Source organism: Pelecanus crispus, chromosome 3, assembly GCF_030463565.1.
Source record: "Pelecanus crispus isolate bPelCri1 chromosome 3, bPelCri1.pri, whole genome shotgun sequence".
Classification (NCBI taxonomy): Eukaryota; Metazoa; Chordata; class Aves; order Pelecaniformes; family Pelecanidae; genus Pelecanus; species Pelecanus crispus.
In genome coordinates, this window is record NC_134645.1 from 57,354,164 (window position 1) to 57,378,540 (window position 24,377).

At 42.4% G+C, this 24,377-nt stretch overlaps 1 protein-coding gene across 1 annotated transcript in view; it reads right to left on the reverse strand.

Annotated features, from left to right (window-relative positions):
• The window catches only part of SHPRH (SNF2 histone linker PHD RING helicase), a 56,668-nt gene extending 51,127 nt beyond the window's left edge, over positions 1-5,541 (reverse strand). Inside the window, exons 1-3 of the mRNA XM_075707076.1 lie at positions 5,518-5,541; positions 2,607-3,276; positions 2,088-2,217 (exon numbers count right to left, since the gene is read on the reverse strand). Coding sequence (XP_075563191.1) covers positions 2,088-2,217; positions 2,607-3,245 — 769 coding nt within the window. The 5' untranslated portion in view covers positions 3,246-3,276; positions 5,518-5,541. The remainder of the gene's footprint in view (positions 1-2,087; positions 2,218-2,606; positions 3,277-5,517) is intronic.
• Positions 5,542-24,377: the final 18,836 nt, after the last annotated feature.

Genomic DNA, 24,377 nt, shown 5'->3' on the forward strand with positions numbered 1-24,377 from the left:
CTGAGCTACAACCCTAGTTGCAACAGTTAGCAAAGAGGCCATCATTTTTTTTTCTAATGTTAAGTAAGGATTTTTTTCTTCTGCATTGCTTTATATTTATCTATATTGAATTTATGCTGAATCTCCATTGCCTAGTCTGCTTGCAAGCTTTCAGTTGTTCTTCATCTGTTATGCTGAATAATACATTTAAAGTTTGTTGATGATACCATCTCACCAATCACTGTATTTCCCAAAGCATTAGGAATACATTAAGGTGCACATGCCTTTGTAGCACTTGACTGGTGATCTTCACACACATTAACAACCATTTATTTCTATTCTCCACACCCACTATTTTACTTAGTCATTTACATGGCATTCATTGGCATAGAATCAAGACTATATTATTTTATGCCGCATCAAAATGTACATGCTGAAAAAATGTTAGAAAATTTACCAGTTGGCAACACAGCTGCTTTATGAATCTGAGCTGGTTGCATGGTTTCTGAAAATGTAAGTTAAGGCATAACAACCCAATCACTCAGGTCCACATTCTTGCTCCAGTAACTTTGAGGGGCACATCTTCCCTTTCAGAAGCTATATTGCCTCTTCACCTGTAAGCTACACGCAACCACGTAGTCCATAAAAATCTATTCTTTAGTGTACTGAGGACAAATGCCCCAACTTCCAGCAGAAAATTATTTTGGATCGCAAAATAGGTCACTGTTCATTTTGCCTGTAAACAACCCCTTTGCCCAACTCTTCCACAATAAGAAGATATGCAGAGAAGAAAATTGTGCTTCCTGCTATATCATTACTTTATTTGAGCACTCTTTCATATGCCTTAGTCATCTCAAGTCTATGAATACTCTGGCAGATATTCTGCTTCTAATGCATTCATGATAATGTATTTCTCCTAATGCTCTTAAAAAACATTACCATTCATTTCTATATCTTAAACTATTCTTCAGACCTCTTTTTGGATCTGCTTTGTAACCTTTACTTCAGTCAGATTACTTCAGTTTTTTGAAGAATGACTTCTTTTGTGCAATATCTTCCCTTCCCCACATACTTAGTTATACTGGCCCTTCTCTTGGTATATCTCAAGTCTTTTCTGAGAGTTGCATGTTTGTTCTTTGCAGCAGGCATGGATTTACAGATTTTCTTCCGTTAACTCTTCCTTTTAGCTTCTCTTTTGCAAGTTGCCTACTTTTTATACAATTCTGTCTTTTGATATTAAGTACAATTATACAGGGGGTGCTAGGCTTCTGTCGCTTCTGCAACAACACAGAAACTCAGTATATTATGGTCACTGCTTTTGAGTCAGTCTTCAACTAACATTTTGAATCCATCTTAGACTCAGGAACAAGACCAAGCTGGCTGGTTTGTTTTTGTTTTTGTTTTTGTTTTTTTTTTTTTTTTGGGGGGGGGGGGGGGGAGCAGGGGGTAGGGGTGTTTTTTGTGGGTTTTTAAGAGTTTCCTAAGCCATCACACCACAAAGCAGTCATTGATCACCCTAAAAACCTGTATCACTACCGAGTATAATCTGGCAAACATCTTCAATTCCAAAATGATGACAAGGCCCATATTTGTAAATTTGCAGTGGTGTATTCTTAAAAGTGTCATAAAGGTGCATTTTGTAGTAGTTTACATTATAACTGTTTTATAATATAAACCAAACAGAAATTTTGTTACCACAGTTGTGTGTTAGGCACCAAACCAGGAACAAAAGCTTTACAAAATTAATTCCTGGTTCTTTTAAACAGTTCTTCCGTAACTCGGACAAGCTACTGTAGATCCGTTCAAACAACCCACACGAATCTGAAAATTGTATTTACTCCCAAAAAGGACTCAAACTTCTATGTGCCTCAGTGCCTTATCTGTAGGGAAGGAATATTATCACCTATAATTTCACCATAAACTAATTAGCATATGATTAATGGTCAGATAATAATATGGAGAGAATTACCTAATAATATTACCTTGAAAATAAAGTTGCTGTAGATGGCAGGAATAATTTACTATTTCTCGTTACATTTAAAACTACTAAAAAAAGACACACTTTAACAACAACAACTATTCATCAACATTCAACTGAATCGCATTACCTGGAATTAAAAAACTATAGAACTTTTCCATGAGTTTTTGAATTAGCTGATTAGCTTTTTTGGGTCTTCCACCTCCATCACTGAGAAACTCTGGTTTACTTAGCCCAGCTTCCAGAAGGTAAATGCCAACCTGTGAAATGGTTATACAGTTAATCATTTAATTAACTGTTAGAATGACAAGAATATTTTAAACAGAGGAGTATGAAAATAACAACAGTGCATTGAAAATTAGCAGATGTAGACAGATATCTACTAAAATCACCACATAGAGGATACAGTACATTACAGCTAAAAGCTTCTGCGATTCTTTTGGGCAATGCATTACTAATGGTCCAACAGTAAAAAGAAATTTTTAGGTAAAAACACACTGAAAACATAAGCATGTAGAAATGATATATTTTCATCACATTCTAAAAATATATGGTAGCTGCCAGACTTTGTTGTTCAGAGGTTTTTACTTTATATTTCAAACAAAAAAGAAGAACTTTTAAAATGCAAAACAAATATATGAACCCATACCTTTAAAGCCTGAGCCTCTCCAGGTCTTTGATAAAGTCCAATTATCTTTTTCTTTTGCAACCATCTCAAGCCTTCCAATATTTCACCACCTAGAGTTGGTTCCACCAAAATACGTTGTTCATAAGCACCCAGGTATTCTTTTGTCTCATTACTGTGCTCTTCTTCACTTCTTTCATGAAAACAGACCTGCAGCTGATCATCAGAATCTCCTCTCATCAAAGTAAAGCTCCTTTCATGGAATTTGTCAGTTAGAATTTGCTCGGAAGGAAGATGAAGAGCAAATTCTCCCAACAAAGCTTTCCAGCACCCATCCGCACGGTACGGCAACACCATAATATTTAGCTGTACTGACACAGGAGTCAAGATGGAATACGAGTCTTCTTCATCGTTAACTGTCAAAAATTTAACAGATTTTGAGCCACTGCCTTCTTTCTGAATTAGATCTTCATCAGTGCTATCATCATTTATAACAATGAAGGATGCAGAAGTGCTCGGACCTGGAACGTGGTCCTCATCAGTCATTTCATCATCTAATGTTATCACCTCATTTCTCCGGTCTTCATGCATATTCCAGCACAGCTTTTTCTTCTTCTCCTCATCTATTTTTGATGGAGGTGCACGTTTTCGACGACTACTCATTTTGTCGTCTCCTCAACAGTATTTTCAGTCTCTGCAAGATAAAGTAAATTAGTCAGCAATAAGTATTACAAAATCAAATGCCCACACTGAAATTTCACTGTGCAGTAGCTGCTAAACTTGCAAAAGGTTTGGACACAGACGTATGCACTAAGACATCTAACTGTTCAAAAAAGACTTAGTTTTACAGAGCCTCTCCTGTCCCTGTGCCATCACACAAAACTGGACATGAAGCATTTGCCTTGTATGGTATCTTACCATTTTGCCAGACAGCTACAGAGTTCAACAAGAATGCTATATGTCACAGCTGTTACTCAGAATCTTGTGGGACAGATATAAAATGAGAAGCAGTGGAATCCCTCAAAGGCGGGGGTGGAGGGAGACGGCAAAAGAAACTCCACAAACAGAAGTGCAGGAGGTACAGGAGATTCGGGGGCGGGTGCAAGGAAGATGTACGCACAGAATTCTTCCTTCCTTTCAAAGCCTACATTGAGATGAAACTTTAAGCAAACTTGACACAGGGCTAGTCTGAAGCTGCCATTACATAAAATATGGTTTAGAGCCTAAGCTATCAAGTTCTGCCCTTAGAAGTCCCTAATGACCTTCCTACTAGTAATGAATACTTTATTTTCCCAGGAAACTGTGCATCCTGGGACCTGGATATACAAATTGTTTGCAGAGGAGCCCTTACTTATTCTATTGTGCATTTCAGTAGGACCAATGAGCAAACTAAATGCACAGTCTTACTTATTTTGACTAACTGCAAGGCTAAGTCAAGATACATGTCCAACTCCTCAACTAAACCTGGGCAGTGAACAGATTTTGTGGATAAAATACTCAAAAATGGAGTACACATGCTAAACAATACACATGAAGCAGCAGCTTATGGAATATTAGACCTATCTGGGAAACTAGTAACTACATACTCAAAACTACATGCTCATACTTCAATACTCAAAGAAGTAGTAACATTTTTTTTAAAAAAAAAAATAGTGTTTTCATAAGGAGCCTGAACACAGCAATAGATTTATGAGCTCATATTACAGCACTGTCTTTGTCAGCAAAGACAGGAAAATATCTAGATATCCATGTATGCTTCTGCATACAACTTTTAAAGAATGTAGGAAGATAAGAGACAAATATTCTAAGCTACTAAATCCACTATCCTGCATCCTACTATTAAAGGGGCTTATGCTGGAACAGGGCAGAATTCTGAATAATTTTAAAAGGGTCTTATAAAAAAAAAAAAAAAACACCCTAAATTTTATAATTCATGAAAATCAAAAGAAACATTCGGGAATATACAAATCTTGCTATGTTTGAATTTCAAACACAACAGAATTAACGAAAGGAAACGTGGGTTTTTCAAAATAACACTCATGCACAGAGAGCGTTGCTGACAGTAAACAAAGCAAACCCCAACGGCGAGCACACGTATCGTAACACTGCACTTCAACCAAAGAAAGGAGGATTCCCGCATCACCAGGTCTTGCATGTGCACACCGACTTCAGCACCACGCTCTAACGTATAAACGGGAGAACTGCTCTGCTTGAGCAGATCTCTTCAAAACTCCTGCGGCCGGGAGACGACGGTGCCTACAACGTGAAGCAACAAACCTGCCAACAGAAGCACCCGAGCAACCCGCGGCGGTCTGGGAGGCCACCCAGCGTCGATGCCGGCGCTGCCCCCGGGGCCGCTGTACGAGCCGCGCCGCGCCGCGCCGCAGCCGTGCCCCAGCGCCTCACCAAGCAGCCCGCGGCTGTGGCGCCCCCGCCGCCGCTGCCCTCCCCGCCGCCGCCAGGACGCGGGCAACAGGGTCTCGTCGCCCCTAACGAGCAAAGTTCTGTGGAAGCCAGAGAGCAGACGCCGGCAGCGGAGGAGCGCACTCCTCGGCAATCAGCACTTCACCGCCCGCGACACCCGCTACCGGAGAGGTCAGAGCCTGCGCGCCCCCGCCGCAACGGCCGCAACCGCCGCCGAGGCCAGGCGAGACACGAGCAGCCGGCGCGGAGCACCCACCGCTCCCCCGGGGCACTCGCACAGGCCCGCGGGCCGCCCGGCCCCGCCGCGGCCGTATCGCCCCCCCCGCAGCCGGCCGCGGCAAGGCCGCCCCGCCGCGCTCCGGCCCGCGGGCGGCCAGGCGCGCAGGGCGAGCAGGCAGAGGGGCTGGCCGGCCATCGCCCTCCCGAGCCCGCGGTGCGGCCCCCCCGCTGCGGCCCCCGGAGCCGCGCGGCTGAGGGAAGGGGGGAGCAGAGCCAACCGCCACCAACGTACCGGAGGGGTAACGCTGCCGCGCCGGCCCGGGCGGCCGCGGCTCCTTCCCCGCTCGGGGCAGGCCCCCCCCGCGCAGCGGCAGCGGGGGGGCAGGTTGGGGGGGGGGGGGGGGTCAGGACCCCTCTGCCGCTGGCGAAGTCGGAAGGGCCCCCAGCCGCGGGGGGAGGGGGCGGGCACGGGGATGCGCGCGCACCCGCCCTGGCGCGGCCGGCGACCAATGGGATGCGAAGGAGGTGACAGCTCTCCCCGCCCCGCGCGCCAGCGGACAAGCAGCGTGAGGGCGGGGGCCGCGCAGGCGCAGAGGTGGCCGCCGAGCAAGGGGGCGGGGAAACCGGCGATCGCCCTCAGTGGGGCGTGGCTGAGGGAGGACCAAGAGCGGGGCTGTGATGTTGTGGGCGACGTGCGCACGCGCAAGCGGGTTGCTTGGGCGGTAGGTGTGCGTGGTAGTGGCGTCGTAGGTCATAGAATCACAGAATCGTAGAATCGTTTAGGTTGGAAAAGGCCTTTAAGATCATCCAGTCCAACCATTAACCTACACTACCAAGTCCACCACTAAACCAATCAAGGGTAGATTAATAATTAATTTCATGTTTCCTGGCTTGGTGGCTGGATTCTTTTTTAATGAAAGCAAAACTAGGAACCACTAAGGTTGGAAAGGACCTCTAAGATCATCAGTCCAACCATCAACCCAACACCACCATGCCCACTAAACCATGTCACAAAGTGCCACGTCTATCCGTTTTTTGAATGCTTCCAGGGATGGTGACTCCACCACCTCTCTGGGCAGCCTGTTCCAATGCTTGACAACCCTTTCCATGAAGAAATTTTTCCTAATATCCAACTTAAACCTCCCCTGGCGTAGCTTGAGGCCATTTTCTCTTGTCCTATCGCTAACTACTTGGGAGAAGAGACCAACACCCACCTCACTACAACCTCCTTTCAGGTAGTTGCAGAGAGCGATAAGGTCTCCCCTCAGCCTCCTCTTCTCCAGGCTAAACAACCCCAGTTCCCTCAGCCGCTCCTCATAAGGCCTGTGCTCCAGACCCTTCACTAGCTTCGTTGCCCTTCTCTGAACATGCTCCAGCACCTCAATGTCTTTCTTGTATTGAGGGGCCCAAAACTGGACACAGGATTCCAGGTGCGGCCTCACCAGTGCCGAGTACAGGGGGACAATCACCTCCCTGCTCCTGCTGGCCACACTATTCCTGATACAAGCCAGGATGCTGTTGGCCTTCTTGGCCACCTGGGCACACTGCTGGCTCATGTTCAGCCGGCTGTCGACCAACACCCCCAGGTCCTTTTCGGCCAGGCAGCTTTCCAGCCACTCTTCCCCAAGCCTGTAGCACTGCATGGGGTTGTTGTGTCTGTCTGGCCTCGGCAAAGCCTTCTGATTCTGGGGTTGGGGGAATGAGCTGGGTTATGCCCATGAGGACCGAGGCTGGAGGATATTGGGTAGGGTGAAGCCCCACGTTGGGTTTGTGAGGTGTTCCAGGTCCCTACAACAGGTGTTCTTGTAAGGGGTAATGGAAGAAAGTCCACTTATGGGGAAACTAACCAAAGCCTTTGGGATCGAGTGACTTTTAGCACAAGTACTTGCACTGACAGTGCTGGTGTCATTGCTTTAAAAAGTTTTAGCAGGTTTAGAAACTGTCGTGGAGCAGAGGAGATTTTCTTGTTTCCGTGGCCAATCGCACAGGGGCAAAGGTGATGCTGAGAAATGATTTCTCAAAGTAGTGCTGATGGTGGAAACCTTGATGCAATCGATGAGGTGAAATACTGTTGAGAGAAAAGAGAGGCATGAAAAGGTCTGTTAAGTCATGTGAAGACTGATTTAAAGAGTGGCTATCTGGACAATTAGCACTGCAAAAAGGCAAAATTAGTCCAATGAATTTTTAACAACAAATATCACTTCAATAAAAGCTATGAAAACATTTATCTTGTGAAATACGCAGATCCACACTTGGGGACATGAATCAGTTGTAAATACACAAATCGGAAAGCCATTTAAAATAAGGTGGGGTTTTTTTTCTTACAGCAATCCTTTCAACCATTTGTTAACATTAGTCTTTACAAATGAATTAATTACTTGCCTGTGTCTGGTTTTCCACCATTTTCAGCGCTTTTGGAAGGGTAAGGCCCCTGTGGGTTCAGTGGAGCTGCTCAGAACCGTGGTGTGCAGTAGCGAAGAGAGTCTTCAGAGCGTTGGCCCTTATGCTGTGGTGGTTTGGCTGTTTTAATACACAGTGTTTAGTTTGCTACGTGAGCATTTGGCATTCCTATATGAAAATCCACTTAAAAATTGTCACTGACTCCTACGTTACAACAGTAAATTACTGCAGAACAGAGACAAAAGGGAAAACGCTCTAATGTATGTTGGTAACTGGAATAGTAGCAACCGAGGGGATGAACATTGAGCAAACCTGTTTTGTGGGGGGGGTCCTCAGCCTGCAGGTGGGCCTGGCTTGGTGAGGCCCATGGCCGGGCAGGGCAGGGCAGGGCTGTGGGCAGCTGGAGACCGGCCCTGCTGCGGCGTCGCTGGGGCAGGGGCTGATGGCCCTGGGGGCTGACGTGGGGTCCTGGGCCGTGGGGGAGCCCTGGGGGGCCGGGCAGGGACGGTCAGGGCTGGTGGAGCCCTGAGGATGCTGATGCTGGTTCTGCAAGCACAGCTTTACTGCTAGCGAGTTCTCTGGCAACTGTCTGAAGAAATTGTTCTTGAGGTGGCGAAAGAGCTAGTTTTGCTCAGCATTGCAGGAAGGTCCTGGTAGTTCAACAAGCTTAAGGCCAGACCTGGATCACCCTGGGGGCAGCTCAGCACACATCCCCACGCTATGTCCTCTGCCTGGGAGAACGGCGTCCTGCCCCCGGTGATCAGTGCCTCTGGCTGGGCTGCCGCCTGGCACCCCAGGTCCGTGCGTTGCAGCATGCACTGCCAAGCCGGTGGCTTGGAGTTGCCTTAGGAGGCTTTGTGTCTTCCTCCTAATGAAGAGGTCTTGTTAGAAGATCCTCCTCTTTTTTTTTTTTTTTTTTTTTTTTTTTTCTAATGAAGGCCTTTTATTTCTGGATGTCTCTTTTGGGATTTAGCTGTTTACTCAATCAGTAAGATAGTGAGCAGTTCAAGTTATGTGCTTCTCTAGGAACGTATGAAGCTACCACTTTTCACTCCCACCTCCTGGCTTGCAGCCATATGCCTGGGTAGACAGCTTCCTTCAAAGGGATGACACCCAGGTTCACATTGCAAGATGTGAACATCAGATTTTCCCATCCTGAACTGGCTCTCCCGATGGTAGGAGTCAGGACAGCCAGAGGACAACTCCCATCATGGTTACTGAGGTGAGGGGGTTATAAACATGGTATGCTGTTATTCTGGGGCAGTGTGGGTTCCCCCTACGTGGGACCCCAAATGTGGGACTCCATAAAAGTATGCGGCACCTGCTGTTGATGACGTGATGCTGTGAGAAAGATGGAGTCCCACCAGTGTCTGCTGCTCAATCTCCTCTGCTTGATGGATTCTGGACTCTACCAGCAATGGGAAATGGGAAAGAAAAGGGAAGTCTGCCAGGCAGAATGATTACAGACTTGCCCGCAGTCTGTAACCAAAGGTACTTGGGAATATGGGGAATACAGACTTCACCTAGTCCATCATGGATCACTCGTCTTTTTATTTTGGGTTTGGATGGCTCCGAAGACAGGTCTCTAGTGGTAAGCTTCCCCAGGAATACCAGCACCAGTGGCAATGTATTGCATGACTGTCCACTTATTGCAACTAGAGACTGAAGAGGTACGTCAGGCCTGTGCCCATATAAAGGGCATGGAGGGGTTGTCCCAGACATGAGTGAGACAGAGAGAAATACAAAAGGTTGCCAGATTCTTCTCATGCTGAAGGTCAGTCCTGTTTAAATGCAGACTGGGCACAGCTCCTTCCAAAAGGCCTTAGATACAATATAGGCTGTGCCACTTGCCCAGGAACTAACCTGTGTCCACTGGCACACCTGATAGAGTCTATAGAGGTGTAGCCTAAAGGGCTGCCTATAAGGATCCATAATTGCTGTCAAATCTGATCCTAAGATTAGTAATAGGAAACATCTTTATTAATGTCCTGGGATCTACAACTAGCAATAAAGCTAGCAAGTGACATTGTGGTATCCTACTTCATTATAAATCTCTAAAGCCTGCTTAAACATGATGGATCTACCCTGACAACAACTCGCAGTTTTCCAGTTCAGAATTGTGAGCCCCCCAAAAAGCTCTTTGTGAGAGTGAATATTCTGAATTTCTGAAGGAGTGCTAAACTTTTGGCACAGGTTCCATCCGCTTCTGAATCCAGTAGCTGATGAATCATCCAGAGAAATTTTCCTCATCTCCTTCAAACTGAACAGCACATGGCAGAGGTAACGTCCTAGCGGTAACTATCTTACCTAGCCCTTACCCTAGCTTCCCCAGGAACTGGTGACTGTCAAAACTTTACCCCCTGCCCACTAAAAGCCTGAATAGCACTTCTTTGAGTCAGACATCTCCAACAGAAATATACGGCAGCACAAAAAACAACAGACAAAAGTGACTGAACCAAAACTTTACATCGCATATTCTCCTGCGGGAAAAGAATGAAAGAACACATGACAGATGGTAGTCAAATCACTCACCCATTATTAGAAACCGCTCCAACAGCATACACTTCAAGAATCCATCTAGAAATAGCAGACAACAATCCATGCTTCAGCAAGCTCTGTTCACAGACCAAGGGCTGTGAATCTCTTAATAAGTCCTTGTCTTTCAATTAACTTTTGTATTTCTGTATTGTGCATGTCTTCTATTTAATTATTTCCTCTCCAGGGTTGGGATTTGTGCTTTCTTTGGTAGTGTTTTTTAAGACTTTTAATGTAAAGCACTTGGAAAGTGGACTTTATTTTCTCATCTGATGTCATAAAAATTAGTAAGCGAGAAAGGAACCTTTCTGCTTTCAGAAGAGGGGAAAATACAGTGGCACCAAGAGGGTGCCTGTTCTGCATAATGATTGCTGTCTGAGCCTCTCTTTTTCTCTCACCCCCATTCTGTAGGAAATATCTTCCTTAGCTCTCAGGATGAACGAGCTTTATTTTGAAATAAGGGTCAAGAGCAGGTGGAAGAATGCCCGTTTCTATTCAGCAGCTAATGACTAAGGATCCTAGTGATTAGTACCTAGTAATTTCCCTCCTGTTCTAAAGAACTTGAATGCATGAAAGAAGATAATTGCCATTTAATTTAATGAAATAGGAAGGAATAATATAAAGAGAAGAGAATATGACATAAAATGGGACCATGTGGGGTTTTTTGACCACACTTGAGAACATAGCCTCCCTTGCCTATGGATACAAATTCCCCTTTGCTCTCAGTAGCGGCTCTTCAATCCCAGAAAGACTAAGCAAATAAAAGCAGGAGACATGCTACTTTGCAAAGGGTTTCTTTTTTGAGGGAGGATGGAGAAAACAGCATGTTAACCAACGCGATATTTTAGAGTCCTTTCCACCAATATTTTAGTTGCAAGGGCAAGCAGAAGTTTTCTATAGAAAATCAAATTTGTATTTGTCTTCAGATTGGTTCTGGTGGCAGGAAATGTGAATGGTTGCAGCAAAAGAATAAAACTAAGGGCAGGTAGACTATATTTCCTGCACTACAATGATTGTACATTATGCTGAAGACCTCACTGAGCATCTGTGTGCCTCAGCAAACTGTAGAAAACCACTCACTGTGTTAATTGGTTAGTTAACTAGCAAGAAAAATCTTTTGAGTTCTACAGATAAAAATCAACGTATGATAGAAATGAAAAGATGGACTCCGATGGAGATATAATATGGCGCCAGTCTATTCCAGATTAATTAACTCATGGTCAGCATTCTGTGCCCTGATAGGAAATTATGTTCATATGTTCAGCTCTACCCAACTTCCACAGTGGTTTTGTGTTTTAAAGTAATTTAGCTACCATAGTGGGACTTTTAAAGTGTTATCGTATAATGGCTGCCATCCACAGTGCATAATTCTGCTTCAGGCAAAAGAGTAGAAGATTTAAATGTTTTTCAGAGCTACAAAGAGCAGAGTATTTTTATGTGCCAAAAGCAATCTTGTAAGCCAGTAGGCTAACTCCCCAGCATGCAGGGAACAATACCACGGAGCCACGGGATGATGGCAAGCCTCTCTTTTTTCACTTCTTCTTCAGGGCTTCACTTCTGTTTCTTCAGTATAGCGAAGTTCAGTATATCACTTGTGCCCTTCTACTTCTTAACACAGCATCTCCTGGAGGAATCTATCTGCACCCCACGGAATAATACTCTTCAGGCCATCTGTCTCAGCTCACGTGTATGCACAATTCTTATACACCCTTGTCCATCTGCCGCTCAGCTGAGCTACGTGCTGGTTTTGTGAAAACCAGGTGATACACCTGACCTCAGGACTGATGGTAGCAGCTGATCAGTCACTGGTGGGAGTTAAGCCCATCTACCTTTTTCCAAGAGAAAAGGACAGTTAAAAAGACTATCTAAATATAGAGCAGAAAAAAAAAAAAATAACCATGTCATTGCATCTAGGACATCGTCTAGAGTTACTATGTAGGATTTGGAATCCAGTTCTTGGAGTTATTTAAATATATACCTAAATAAGGTGTTTTCATTGCTTTAATATTGCTTTTATGAGTCTTTTTTTTTTATGTAACAAAAATGCGTAAAGGAAAATTTTGCAGTTCCTGAGAAAAAGCAAGCCCTCTAATAAAACTGGAATTAAGTAAATAAAATGTTTATTATAAAATCAGTAAAACTATTTGGAAATTTAGGCTCAAAATATAGATGTTTATAACATGAAATGTGGCACTCGTTTGGAGGAGAGCTGAAGGACACAACAGAGAGGTATTTCAGACATCATCTATTAGAGAGACCTTTCTTGGCAGTGAAAAATCTTCATTTTCACACTCTGGCAAGAGAAGATTTGAATTCATAGCTGACTTTAATATAAAAAGTAAGCCAATCAAAACTTCTTCCTGCAAAATTCTTATCAGTGGTCTGCACTATGGATAAAAAGGCAATTCAAAGTGAAATTGAAACAAAAATGTGCAGTCTTCTGGGACAATTTTATTTTGGCCACTTTCCTCATAAAGAAGTGAGAAGCTGTCTTTGTATTTTCTGTCAAAGAAAATATGAGCTTCATCAGGGATGTTATTTCCTTGATTTATAAAATTAGGAGTACAGAAAGATCTGCAGTATTCAAGTCACAAACCAATGTATTTATTTAACACAGATGAAAATCTGCCTCCAAAGAGGCTTTCTTCAAGTTTAATAAGGTTTGATGTTAAAATTAGTTCATAAAGATTGATGTAGCTTCGTGGCAGAAGATTAATAATCATTCTCTTTAGAGGAGTGTTATAGTTAATTATCCGTCCAAAATTCATCTTCGAGCCCACCTGGATTATTACACTGACTCAGAAAAAGCACCTGGTTTTACATGGGGGTAGGGTGTGTACTCTGCATCTCCCAGCATTTGTTCTGACTCTGAGCTGAGGGAGCCGGCAGTGCTGAATCATGGACTGCACAGGGCGCGAGACAGCCGAGGAGATACTGCAAAGCTGTCGGCAAACTACGCCGTGCTTCAGGGTAGTTACACCTTGTCTGGATGTTGTTAGTGCCAAACAGCATTTCTGGTGGAAGACATAGGAGTATTTCTATCTGTGGTATATGAAGTAGGTAGATAAAGAAGCCTATGCGGCACTACGCCACAGGGGAATTACAGCGAGGCAGTTCTCGGCTGGGCAGCAGAACTGGCTGCTTTGTGCTGCTAATGCAATGGGATCTGGTCCCTTATCGCTTTTCTCTGAAAGGCACAGTGAATCTGGAACAGGAGAGGCCTGAGTGTGGTAGTACAAGGCTGATGCTGCTGTTCAGGGAGAGATGTTAAGAGACGAGAAGCCTCTAGAGTCCCCCCAGCCGTCTTGGGCGCTGTGGGTCCCTGGAGCAAGTTTCTAGTGGGGAGGAGCCTGAAGCATCCCTGAGCTGACCTTTTACTTTGGCCTGGGCCATTAACTCACTAAGGCAGCAATCTTAACTAATGAGAAAGAATATTTCCTCTGGATAGAAATGTCATTGTACCTCCAATAACACATACACCTATGCTTTTAAAATCAAATTATCTTTTTGCATGTCTTTGGTCTAAAACTTAGAAATGCAATGAGCAGTGAGCAATGAGAAGTTGGTTTGGGGTCCCAAATGTGTGTCTGGTTTTGTTTTTCTACATGGTACCACAGGGAGCCCAACCTAGTAGGGACTGAGGGACCGGCTCAAATAAATGAGCAGCTCTAGTTCGTGGTTTATAACCAACACAAGTGGTGCAAGGAATTTAAGTACTTTATTTTGGTACTTCTATACATAGTCACCTTTTCCAATTACAGAAATTTGTAATTGAATTTGAATATTTTTCTTTAATCTCCAGTATCTGTAGATACTCTCTTTTCATTAGTCTCTACTTTGCCTTTCCGCATCGAACCAAACCCAGCTGCGTGGATTGTGTTCTAGCTGTAAAATAATAACAAATAATTCCATGTCTACTGTACTCTCACCAGGGTAGATGCATAATCCGTTATGTAGCACTACAGTTACCAAGTCTGTACACAAATTTCAATAATAAACCATGCTTCAGCCTGATCTCCTTCCTGCTTTCAGTGCTCTGAGGGGTTTTCTTTTTTACTTGTTTTGTTCTAAGGCATTTTCCTATATGGTGTCCCATCTGTGTACCACAGGACTGTCCATGCTTCTTAGCTGGGGTTGGTAGCATCCACCTTCTCTGGCTGGGAAAATGAGTCAGCAGAAATGACTGTGCATCACTAAACACAGTCTCAGGGAAAAAAAACAGCACCTTGTCACACAATAAAACAATGAAATGTTACATCTCACAACCTTGCTTGAGCAAAAATAAACCTTTTTAATTGAGGCAATTGGGAGGTGCAAAGAGATGGAAGAACGGGCTTTTATTTGAAAAATGATTGTGAGAGAAGGTAACGGGGTCAGAATAAAATAAATCTTTTCCATTTTTTCCAACAAAGTATTACTTTTCATTAACTTCAGTCTGTTTCTCTAGGCAATAGGAACAGAATACAAAAACGTTGCATAAAATATTCTTCTAGGATGTTTATGGACCTGCAGATGTGCCTAATAGATGAAGTCCTGGGTCTGCAGCACAGATGGAAAGTGATAAATGATTAAGATGTTATGGGATATAAATAACAATACTACAATGTTGTGTGTAGAGATATCAGCAAAACAAGGAATGCTTATCTTCTGGCTTGATAAGCATCTTGTTTATGGCTTACCACAAATTGCAACAGTTCTGGCTCCTGCCCAAAGCATAAGTCGGCTTATTTCTGTCAGGGCCCTGGGGGCACCACCAGCCCTGACTATCCCTGCCCAGCCACCCTCCTGGGGCTCTGCCCCGCTCCCGGCTGGGGTGGTGGGATGGGCCCCGGCTGCCAGACCCTGCCCCGGCAGACCCCCACGGGGAGCCCTACCACGTCTGCTCCGCAAGGAGAGCAGCAAGCATGCTTCCACCACAGGCCAGGGATGGTTTTTCCTTTCTCCTGCAGATGGAAACAGCATTTGTCATGAAGTCTTCCAGAAAATATTAACGCAGTGGGAAATACCCACGATATCCAGTTTTAATCTGAACGCACAGGAATGTGGCAGCGTTGTGCGCAGCTGCTGGTGGGGTCCTGTGAAGAGAGAAGGGCCGGGTGAGCTTCCTGCGCTCACCGCTGCCGCGGGGTTGGTCCTGCTCCAGGCGCAGGTTCGTGCGTTCTTAATGAGCGTGGTGTCAGAAGACCTGAAGACGGACATGGCTAGTGACACAAGAAAGGCTAAGTTATTTTCAGAGAACCATCCACTTACAAGTAAGTTATCCACCAAAAGTAATGTAACCCAGGATGCTGAGTTTTGTTTTGCTTTGCTACCCTGGTAACTCCAGAAGAATTATTTGCAGCTGCTGGTGGTGTTTCAAAATTTTGCTCCTTGTTCTTAAGCCAAATAAACACCATTGTTTGAGAAGGGAAAAAAGGGGTAGCGTTCGCACCAAGCAAACCCTCACAGACTTTTTGTCCCAGCTTCTTGCGACTTGAGAGCTTTTCCAGGAGGGTCCTGCCCAGGCAGTTGCATTTTCCAGTTCTGCCTGATTGGGCCCAGACAAAATTGCTCAGGTTTAGGTTTGGTTTGCCCAATGAGAGTTTGGTGTGGTTTGACTTTTTGGTGCCACCTTTCCCAGGCAATACGCACCTTCCACATCTGCATCTGCACAAGCAAGGTGGTTCCCTGAGGAGCCAAACTGATTCTTCCCCGTTTGTGCCTTGCATTTCTGAGAGATTCTGGTGAAGTTAATGTTGTTTGGAGCAAGATAACTTCAAGCTGAGTGATCATTAAGATACATGTAATGTAAAGGATCATAAAGGACAATCTGCTCTAAAGTGGCTTTTATTCTTCAAACATAGGCACTTTCCTATCTCATAGCCCTAAAGTGTTATACGCCAAACAAATAGCTTTCTCCTGAATAGCCAACTTCCAATATACAATTACCATAATTATTGTAGGTATTATACGCTTCTGTCCACAGAGTAAGAACTGTATCTAATCAAAATTATCCCATAAACTATATAAAGATGTGATACTCTTTAACAGCATCAAATGCAGATTGCCTTCAAAGAAAAGGTTTCTGAATACATTATCTACACTATAAAATTAAAAATAGCATCAAACTGAATAACAGCTTCCTCTCACCCACATTTCATATCTCCAACCAAGACAGTTTAAATGGGCAAAGAGATAAGGCAGTTTAATCTCAGCATCCTAAAAAGTACAATTTACAACCATGAAATGTTAAAAGGCTCTTTTCTAACACCCCTTAGAGCTCTTCCACACTCTCATATGTACCCTGCAACCTCAAGGAGCCAATGTGAACTATGGTCTTGCAGCATCAGGTCTTCCTTGCAGCAACAAATAGGTCAGGATGTCCCTCTCTTCAACTGTGGGTGTCTTGAACTAGAAAGTATATATATGGGTGGAAAGCATAGCTGTGATGCATGGAAAACATGTGTGGTGCTCCCTTCATAGAATAGTAGTTCCTCCAAATGTTTAGTGGGCAAATCTTTTTTTTTTTTTTTTTATTTGTTCACGAGGCTTTTACTACATTAGAAATAATAAACAAAATTTAAAATGAACTAGACAACTGAAGCTGAAGGTGGCCTTCTCACTACATATCCCTGAATTCCTCTCCTTACCCTTCTCCTCAATTTCTAAAAAGAAAACTGAGGGCACAAACTTAGAAGCTGCGTTAAATGAGAGTGGAGTTAAGCTTGTGTCCGAGTACTCTTTGGGATTACGTTCTATACATTTGTCATCAGCCTATTTACATGTAGCCACAAAATGAAAGCAAATGGAGAAGACTTTTCATGCAGATTTAGGCTGAACATTCAAATTTTAGGATGATTTAGAATATAGGTTGCAAATATTGTACAAATGTTTTGAGTGGTGCATACTACCTTGTCTGGTAGAGGAGAGTAAGAAGAACGAATGATGTGCAGATTTGCTTCCTCTCTTGGCAGTGGCTGGAATTTAGAGAAAAATAAAAGCCAGCTAGGACATAAGATGTTCAATTAGGCCGAGAGATTTAATAATAGACTTGAAAAAGCCAGTTTCCTCAGATTTGAACACAAGGCAAAGAAGTCAAACTAAGCGCAGGTACCATATAGAAATCAGAAACACAATAGGAATTAAGGTGTTTATATGCAGCACTAGCAAGTGTCTGTTGCATTTAAATAAAGACATGGAAATAATAGCTGCCTATTACTGTAGTGACACTTAGCAGCTGTCAAATCAATTGAGCTGGTTTGGGGTAATTTATTGGGGACTTATGGTTTACAGCTAAAGAAAAAGTGCAATGATGATGAAAAAGAGTCTTTTTAGAAGCTGTTGCCAAGAAAAGGAAAATAAAACCAAAACCAAACATATGCTATAAAAACAAGCGCATGCTATAGTTATCAAAAATGTCCTCTAGAATAAAAATAAAAGGCTCTGCCTTGAAATGAATATGTGCGTACACAACAGGCTTGTACAGATAATTTGAAAACCATAAGGACACTGTTTTAAACTCATCATCGTGAATATGCAGATATTCTCTAAACAATACAACTAACTGCTATTTAGAAATTTTCCCTGAAGTGAGTTTTCTTAATTTAATGAAGCAAGTGTTGATTGCCTATGCGCTTTATTTACAGTATGATGACACTGCACCTCAGCCATGTATTCTTCCTGTCCCTTCATCCATTCATTGCTAATCAAGTTTGAAGAATCACCTTGTGAGTTACAATTAATAATCTATACATATGAGGGGATTAGTGGTTCCATGAGGACCCCCCTTTCCTACCCAACCCTAGTAATCAGGCACATATAATCAGTCTGCCTAATGACCGCTCCATCCTCCACCTCTGAAAATCACCTCTCCTGAGTACCCGGTTGCACCTCCCCAGGGCAGAGACACCCCATTCTGCAGCTGGCCCAGAGCTGTGCTGACTGGCCACTTGGTTGCCACTGCTGGTTATTTCACCTGCCTCTCTCCCAGTGTGAGTATTTATGTAGGTCTACTTATAGCCAGCTACTGACCTTCAAAAACTTGAACAAATGTATTTATCTTTGGGACTTCTTCAAATTTCAATGCTTTTTTTTTCATCAGTTGCAGACTGAATAGTTTTTGGTATTTTTTCAGGGGGGCTGTAGAAGCAGTAGGCACAGTAAACACACTGGCTTTGTTTCCTTAGACAACCAAGATAAAAGTGTTCTTTAATTAAGACTATGTGAGGTTCTTGTCTTTGGGTTTTGTTCGCTGCTTCTGGCCTTCCTTTTGATCATTTTCAGTTCAACCCCACGGCTACAGATAGTCAGATTTTTTTAAAGACACTAATGGTTTTAGGTGCTTCCTTTTTCTTAATGTCCAATTCAAAGCATATGAGAGGGTCTGGTATTTCAGAACGTTGTTACTCCAATGTTAATAGAAAATCAGGATCTGTTAGTGTCTTATAACTATATAAGTGTCTTATAACTTTTGCTCAGCAAGATCCAAAAATTTGATAACAGAATATATAGAAGAAATGCAGGAGAGCAAATATCCAAGTATGATTTTGGACTGGATGATCTTAAAGGTCTTTTCCAACCTAAACGATTCTATGATTCTATGAATCTATGATGTTTGAAGCTCTGTGACCTAATGCATGAACCAAATGTGAGCCATTAATCAGGAGTGGACTGGAGATATAAATGAAGTATTACTTAGTTAGAGAATAGGTGGCAAAAGGCAAATAGGTGATGGAAATGCAAGATAGGAAGCATTTGAATATACTTACTGAGGACCAGTATTCACAGTCAATGAATTCAAGCTGCTGGATCAGCTGGACCTCAGCCATTTCATCGCCAACAGTGGTGTTATGCTTGATGTTTCTTTTCCTGCCTTAATAAAGGGGATTTTTGTGATAAATCCAGTGTTAAGTCACGTAGAGTTGCATAGCTGAACAAGAGTAAGAAAGTCTGATTCTGGAGGAGCTGGGATTTGAAACACCCTAAGGACAAGCCAGTTCCAGCTAGTGGCTGAGGAGCTAGGCACCCCAGGTGACGATCCAAGGTCTTGGCATCCCTGAAATGGCAGTGAGCCAGTGAGACAGTACAGCCACTTCACCAGAAGGAAACCACAGAGAAAAAACGATTAATATGTCACCAAAACCACAGCAACATACTGTCAGGGAAGTGAGAGGAAAGAGAATTATAACAAAGATTCTAGTAGATCTTGAAGTAATGAAGTGCTTCCAGAAATGCTTTGCCTGGAGAGAAAGTCAAAATGATAAAGTCTGTGTGCAAATTCTGTTATCAAGGCAATTCCTCATGAGGACTATAAATAAAAGAAGTACTTAAAAGAAACGTATGTACTCTGATATTGTTCTTGGTCTTATTATAGTACAGAAGATGTCAGAACATGTGTAAACACTTAGTGAGAACTATTTTTCAAATGCTGTGAACTAGCCTCTCATTTTGTAGCTCTGGTACTTTTGTGTATCAAATTTTTGAACAAATTCATCAAGCCATTTGCAAATAGTTTGAGGAGCGAAGTTGGTGCGCCACATCTTCATGCCATTTCTGAGTATCAGATTCTTATTCTGTATGTCTGGCTTTAAGTGATAGCTATGTATTAAAAATAAATACAGTATTACCTAGTATTTTATGTCATGTTTCCTTGACTGAACCATTGGGTTCAGACCAAAGCAAGAAAAGTGTGTAAACTCTACAGATATAAATATGTAAGTAGTGTTATAAAAATAAATATGTGCTTCCTTTTCCTTTTTCAGTGTGGAGTATTTTTCTATGGCTCTTTACAGGATGCAGAGCATTGTCGATACCTCTTTGTCTCTCATTCAGCATAATATGAATCCAGACCATGTTTCCTTCAGTCTATGCACCTGTTCACTCACTTTGCTCAGGCCATAGTGTTTATACACTGTATAATGCAGGTAAGACCAAAACATTCTGAAAGAGGGCAAATCCAAGGCACCTCATTCACTTTGAATTCACTCATGCCCATCTCTGCAGCTCACTGTATTTCAAACCACAGATCCACTTTGAGATGTGTCTTGTCTTCTAAACCCCTTTAAAACATGCATCTTCCATTATTTTAGCTACGCAGTGATGTGCTATTCTGTCGCATTACCTGCATTTAGAAAAATAATCAAAATGATTGTAAAATTAGAACAATAGTCCTTAAGTTCCTGTAGTTGACACCTCTGTGTTCATTTACACCCATGTATAGTGAGAGCAAAGCGAATAAAAGCCAACCAGTCTGATGGCAGTGATTTTAAGGCATACTTTCCATCCATCCTGAACAAATGTAAATGCATAAAGAAAGTGCAGGGTAGAAAATTAGATCATTTCAGTTAAAGGTCAGTGCAAGTGCAAAATTGTATTAATCTTTAAGGTAATCCATTCTCCCATTCTTTATTTGCTATTGCAGGCTTCAAAAATAAGTATTTATGGAAGCTGATAAAGTATCTTGTATACAGTGTTGCATAAACAGCAATAGACTGTAAATGGGAAAAGTAATGGTCTGGGGTATTCAGCATAAGTTACACTTTTGATCCATTAACTTGGGCTTTTTTTGAGCATTGGAAAGGTTCTTTAAAATGTGTCAGATATTTGTTACACATGGTTTGATTAATAGGCTGATACTTGTAAAACCTCCATTGATTCTTTAGTTGTGTAAAATATTCCCATTTGGAAAGACTGCTAGCCTTTTCCATCTCTGACGTTTGTGGTTTTTAGTATGAGGGTTTTTTTCTTCTTTTTGTTTTACAAAATATCTAGAAGAAGAATATGTGGTGAAATGAAGGATACAAATAATGGCCAGTAAATATAGAGCTGTTTTCTTCAATGCTAACTGTAGTCATTGGGGAAATTTCAGAAATGACTAGGCACTTGCAGGTTTCCCTCTGAGCGGTGCAGAGATGTGTTGTTTCATAGTACAGCCTGAGAGTAAACTTTTGGTCTTCCCAAGTTACTTGTTCCTTTTGTAACTGAAATTTGCAGCATAAGGGCTTACTGACCCACAGCTCCAGCCCAAAAGCTGAGATGGCAGAGGGAGCAGGAATACCTTTCCCTCATCTACACAGCAAGGACTTCCTTTCCATATGTAGCTGTTACCAGTTTTCTGTGAAACCAGACTGGATTCCTGCAGATGACTTTACACAGAGCTGTCCTTGAAAATCACTAGAAAATTCTGGCTAGCGGATGCTATTCCCACAAACAGAGTACCCATCTTTCTCCGTAGGGTACAGTGACTTCTAGTTAAATTTCTTGTCCTGTTTGTTAGTTACAATCGAATTAAGTAGACCTATCTAGTTAATCTGTATTAAATCCCATATATCCAAGATACCACCTCTCTCTTCACACTTACATAAGTCCCTGTCTGGCAAGTTCAGCCAGAGTGATTCAGACTGACATTTCTGAATTAAATTAGAAGTCTGTGGATTTTAAATGGAGAGTTTGAAGCTCAGAAATTATGGACCTTTGACTTTGAAATACACTTTTCTCTTTGGCCTGATGTAGCGTAAGCTTGTTGGTATGCAAGTCCCAGCACAGATTTATCTATTTACTCAGGTTGTTTCTTAGGGGATGATTTCAGGGAAATCAGGGGATTTCAGGGCAAGAGAGTTTTATCAAAATTAATCAAGCTGGATAGAATTAGTGTGTGTAAGAGCATGTTGAAAATATTGTGTAACATTTTGGCCTAGAGGGCACCCTAAGTACATTTTTGCAGTTAAGAAATAAATAAATGCAAGAATGGTTTGAAACGTTATCCAGGACCAAATAGTCATGTTGTTTAGGAAAGGAGACATTCAGCTGACTTCTCATTCACTCTTTGGGAGCATCTCCATAGCCATCAGAGCACCAAAATTTGTCATTGGGTTTGACAAGAGCAGGCACCCGGGAAATCTCCACGCTTTGAGACGTGCCCTTTCTGTAATGAAGGGAAACCAGGTGCTTTTGGCTATCACATGTCACTGCCTGGACAGCATGTGTTTGTGGCAAAGAAACCATTTGTGAGATGAGTTCCCCTTGAGGAGAGGCCAGGCCCTTTCTCTTCTGGAGCATGCTCTTCCAGTCTCCTTAACAGTTGGCACAAAGCACTTTGGCTGAGAGTTTTTTAATATCTTGTTATAAAAGCAATCAGTTACTTACTTTAAAATGTCGGAAGAATTAATCTTAGCTTATTAGCAGCTCTGCTAGCCAGAGATGGAAACTGCTGAACGTCTGAATAAATCCAGTCTCTTCATCACTTCATGGAGTCTATAATCCTTAGGGAGTGTCAAAAATTTACAAGACATCCCCCAATGCTGAATTTTACATTGATTTGGATCTCATACTTATTTGAAAGACATTTGAAACCATAACCAGGCAGACAGTTCCCTCCTGACTGAGGAGGCATTTTGGTTATTTTAAAAGGATGTGATATCTCCTAAGCCTGTAAAATATGCTCAAGATGCTGTGACTTGAGGCAGGATACAAGAGGGTGTTTGATGACTAGCAGTGGAAGCTTTCAAATTTCTGGGGATCCTGCGGGTCAAGGGGTGTGTATGCCTGTCAAAAAAAGAGCAGAATAGCCCCATATGATCACAAGTTTGTATAGAAGCTATTGCTAGTTTCTAAGTATCACAGAAGTGCAGCCTAAATTCCATGGGTTAATCCTATTTAATTTTAATGGATCTACTAGTACAAGGAACAGCTGAGCAATCAGACCTTTACAAAGTGCCATATATACTGACATCGATCCATTAATGCCCATTTCCTAGCAGCTGCAGCAAGTAAGTGTAAGTAATCAAAACTGTTAAAAATGCTGTTGCTTTGTTTCTTAACAGATAGGATGACTTAAATATAAGAAAGAGAGTGAAAACGATGTTGTAGTTGCCACATGTTTTAAATGAAAACCTATGAGAAATGTTTGCTTTGCTAAGAGAAAAGGAGAAAATATATGGAATATATTAGGAAGATTAAAAACCCTGTTTCAGCTAAATGAGACTGCTAGATGATGAGATGACTCTAAATCCTTGTTCATGAGCAAACAATTCGGTAACTACTACAGAGGGATACCTATGCATGTTTTGCATGCACACTGTTTATATATAGTGGGTGGCTTTTGTGAATCATGAAAGGAAGGCATCCAAGTGAGCAGAGTAGAAAGGTCTATAGACAATTTATCAAATAGCTGGTATATGTTTTAACTGACTTCAGACAGAACCACGTGAGCTTTCTACTTGTTTTCAAGGCAGAATAAAATTATATAATTTTAGCGGCATTGATCTTTGCAGAATAGCTTTAAATCTCCACAGTAGTTTAGCTGGAGAGTCTGCACAACTAGACAGTCAATCTGACTTTTCTGTCTGGTAGGAAGTAGAGGAGGGAGGAGCCGTATTTGGTAAACCAAAAGTGGGGGTCTCAGCAAACCAGGTTTCCAAGCTTCAGTCTTTGCTACTCCAAACCACCCCCCTTTCAAAACATTTTCTACAGTACACTGGCCTTCCTCATTACAGCTGACCAGAACTTTTCCAGTAGAAAATTTTCTGTTGAAAAAGGTAATTTTGATGAAATAGAAACATTTAATAGTAGTATGCCTGTTGTAGCAAAAAAAATTTTAAAAATCTTTTGAAGAAATACTGGAACAGAACTTCCATTTTAAGCTTATGATTGATTTAATCTGAAGTAAAAATAATGATACACTGTGTTACACTGTATAAAATGTTTAAGAGGAAAACAGAACAAAACACTTTTGATGCCATCAAAATAGAATATTTCAATCAACCTCCAAGTGATTTTTAAATTGGGTTTCATGGGTGACTGAAAATTGTTCACTGTTCCTCCATTTCAGGAAGTAAAAATATTCAACGTCAGGTAATTTCCCATGGAAAGCAAACATTGCTGACAAGCCAGCTCCAGCCCCTGCTCTATTCTTGCCCTGATCCTCTGCTTGTCTGATGGCAGCTCATATCTGCAAAAAATGCAGTCCTGTGCAGTGCCCCAAGGATGGTTACCAGATGAAAAAGGTACCATGTGTTAAGAAATTTGGGAAGGCGGTAAGACTGGGGGCATGGGCTGTTTCTGAGGGGAGGAGCGTTAGATCTGTGGGCCAGGGCAGGATCAGGATGTTTAGGAGATGGGGGCAGAAGGCAGTGGGATGACTCTGGCCTCTTTGGGGGGACAAGGGCAGCAGGGTCACATGGTGCTACTTCCCCATGGGGGAAACCTTTGTTTCCCCCATGACCAATGGGGAAGATTGGA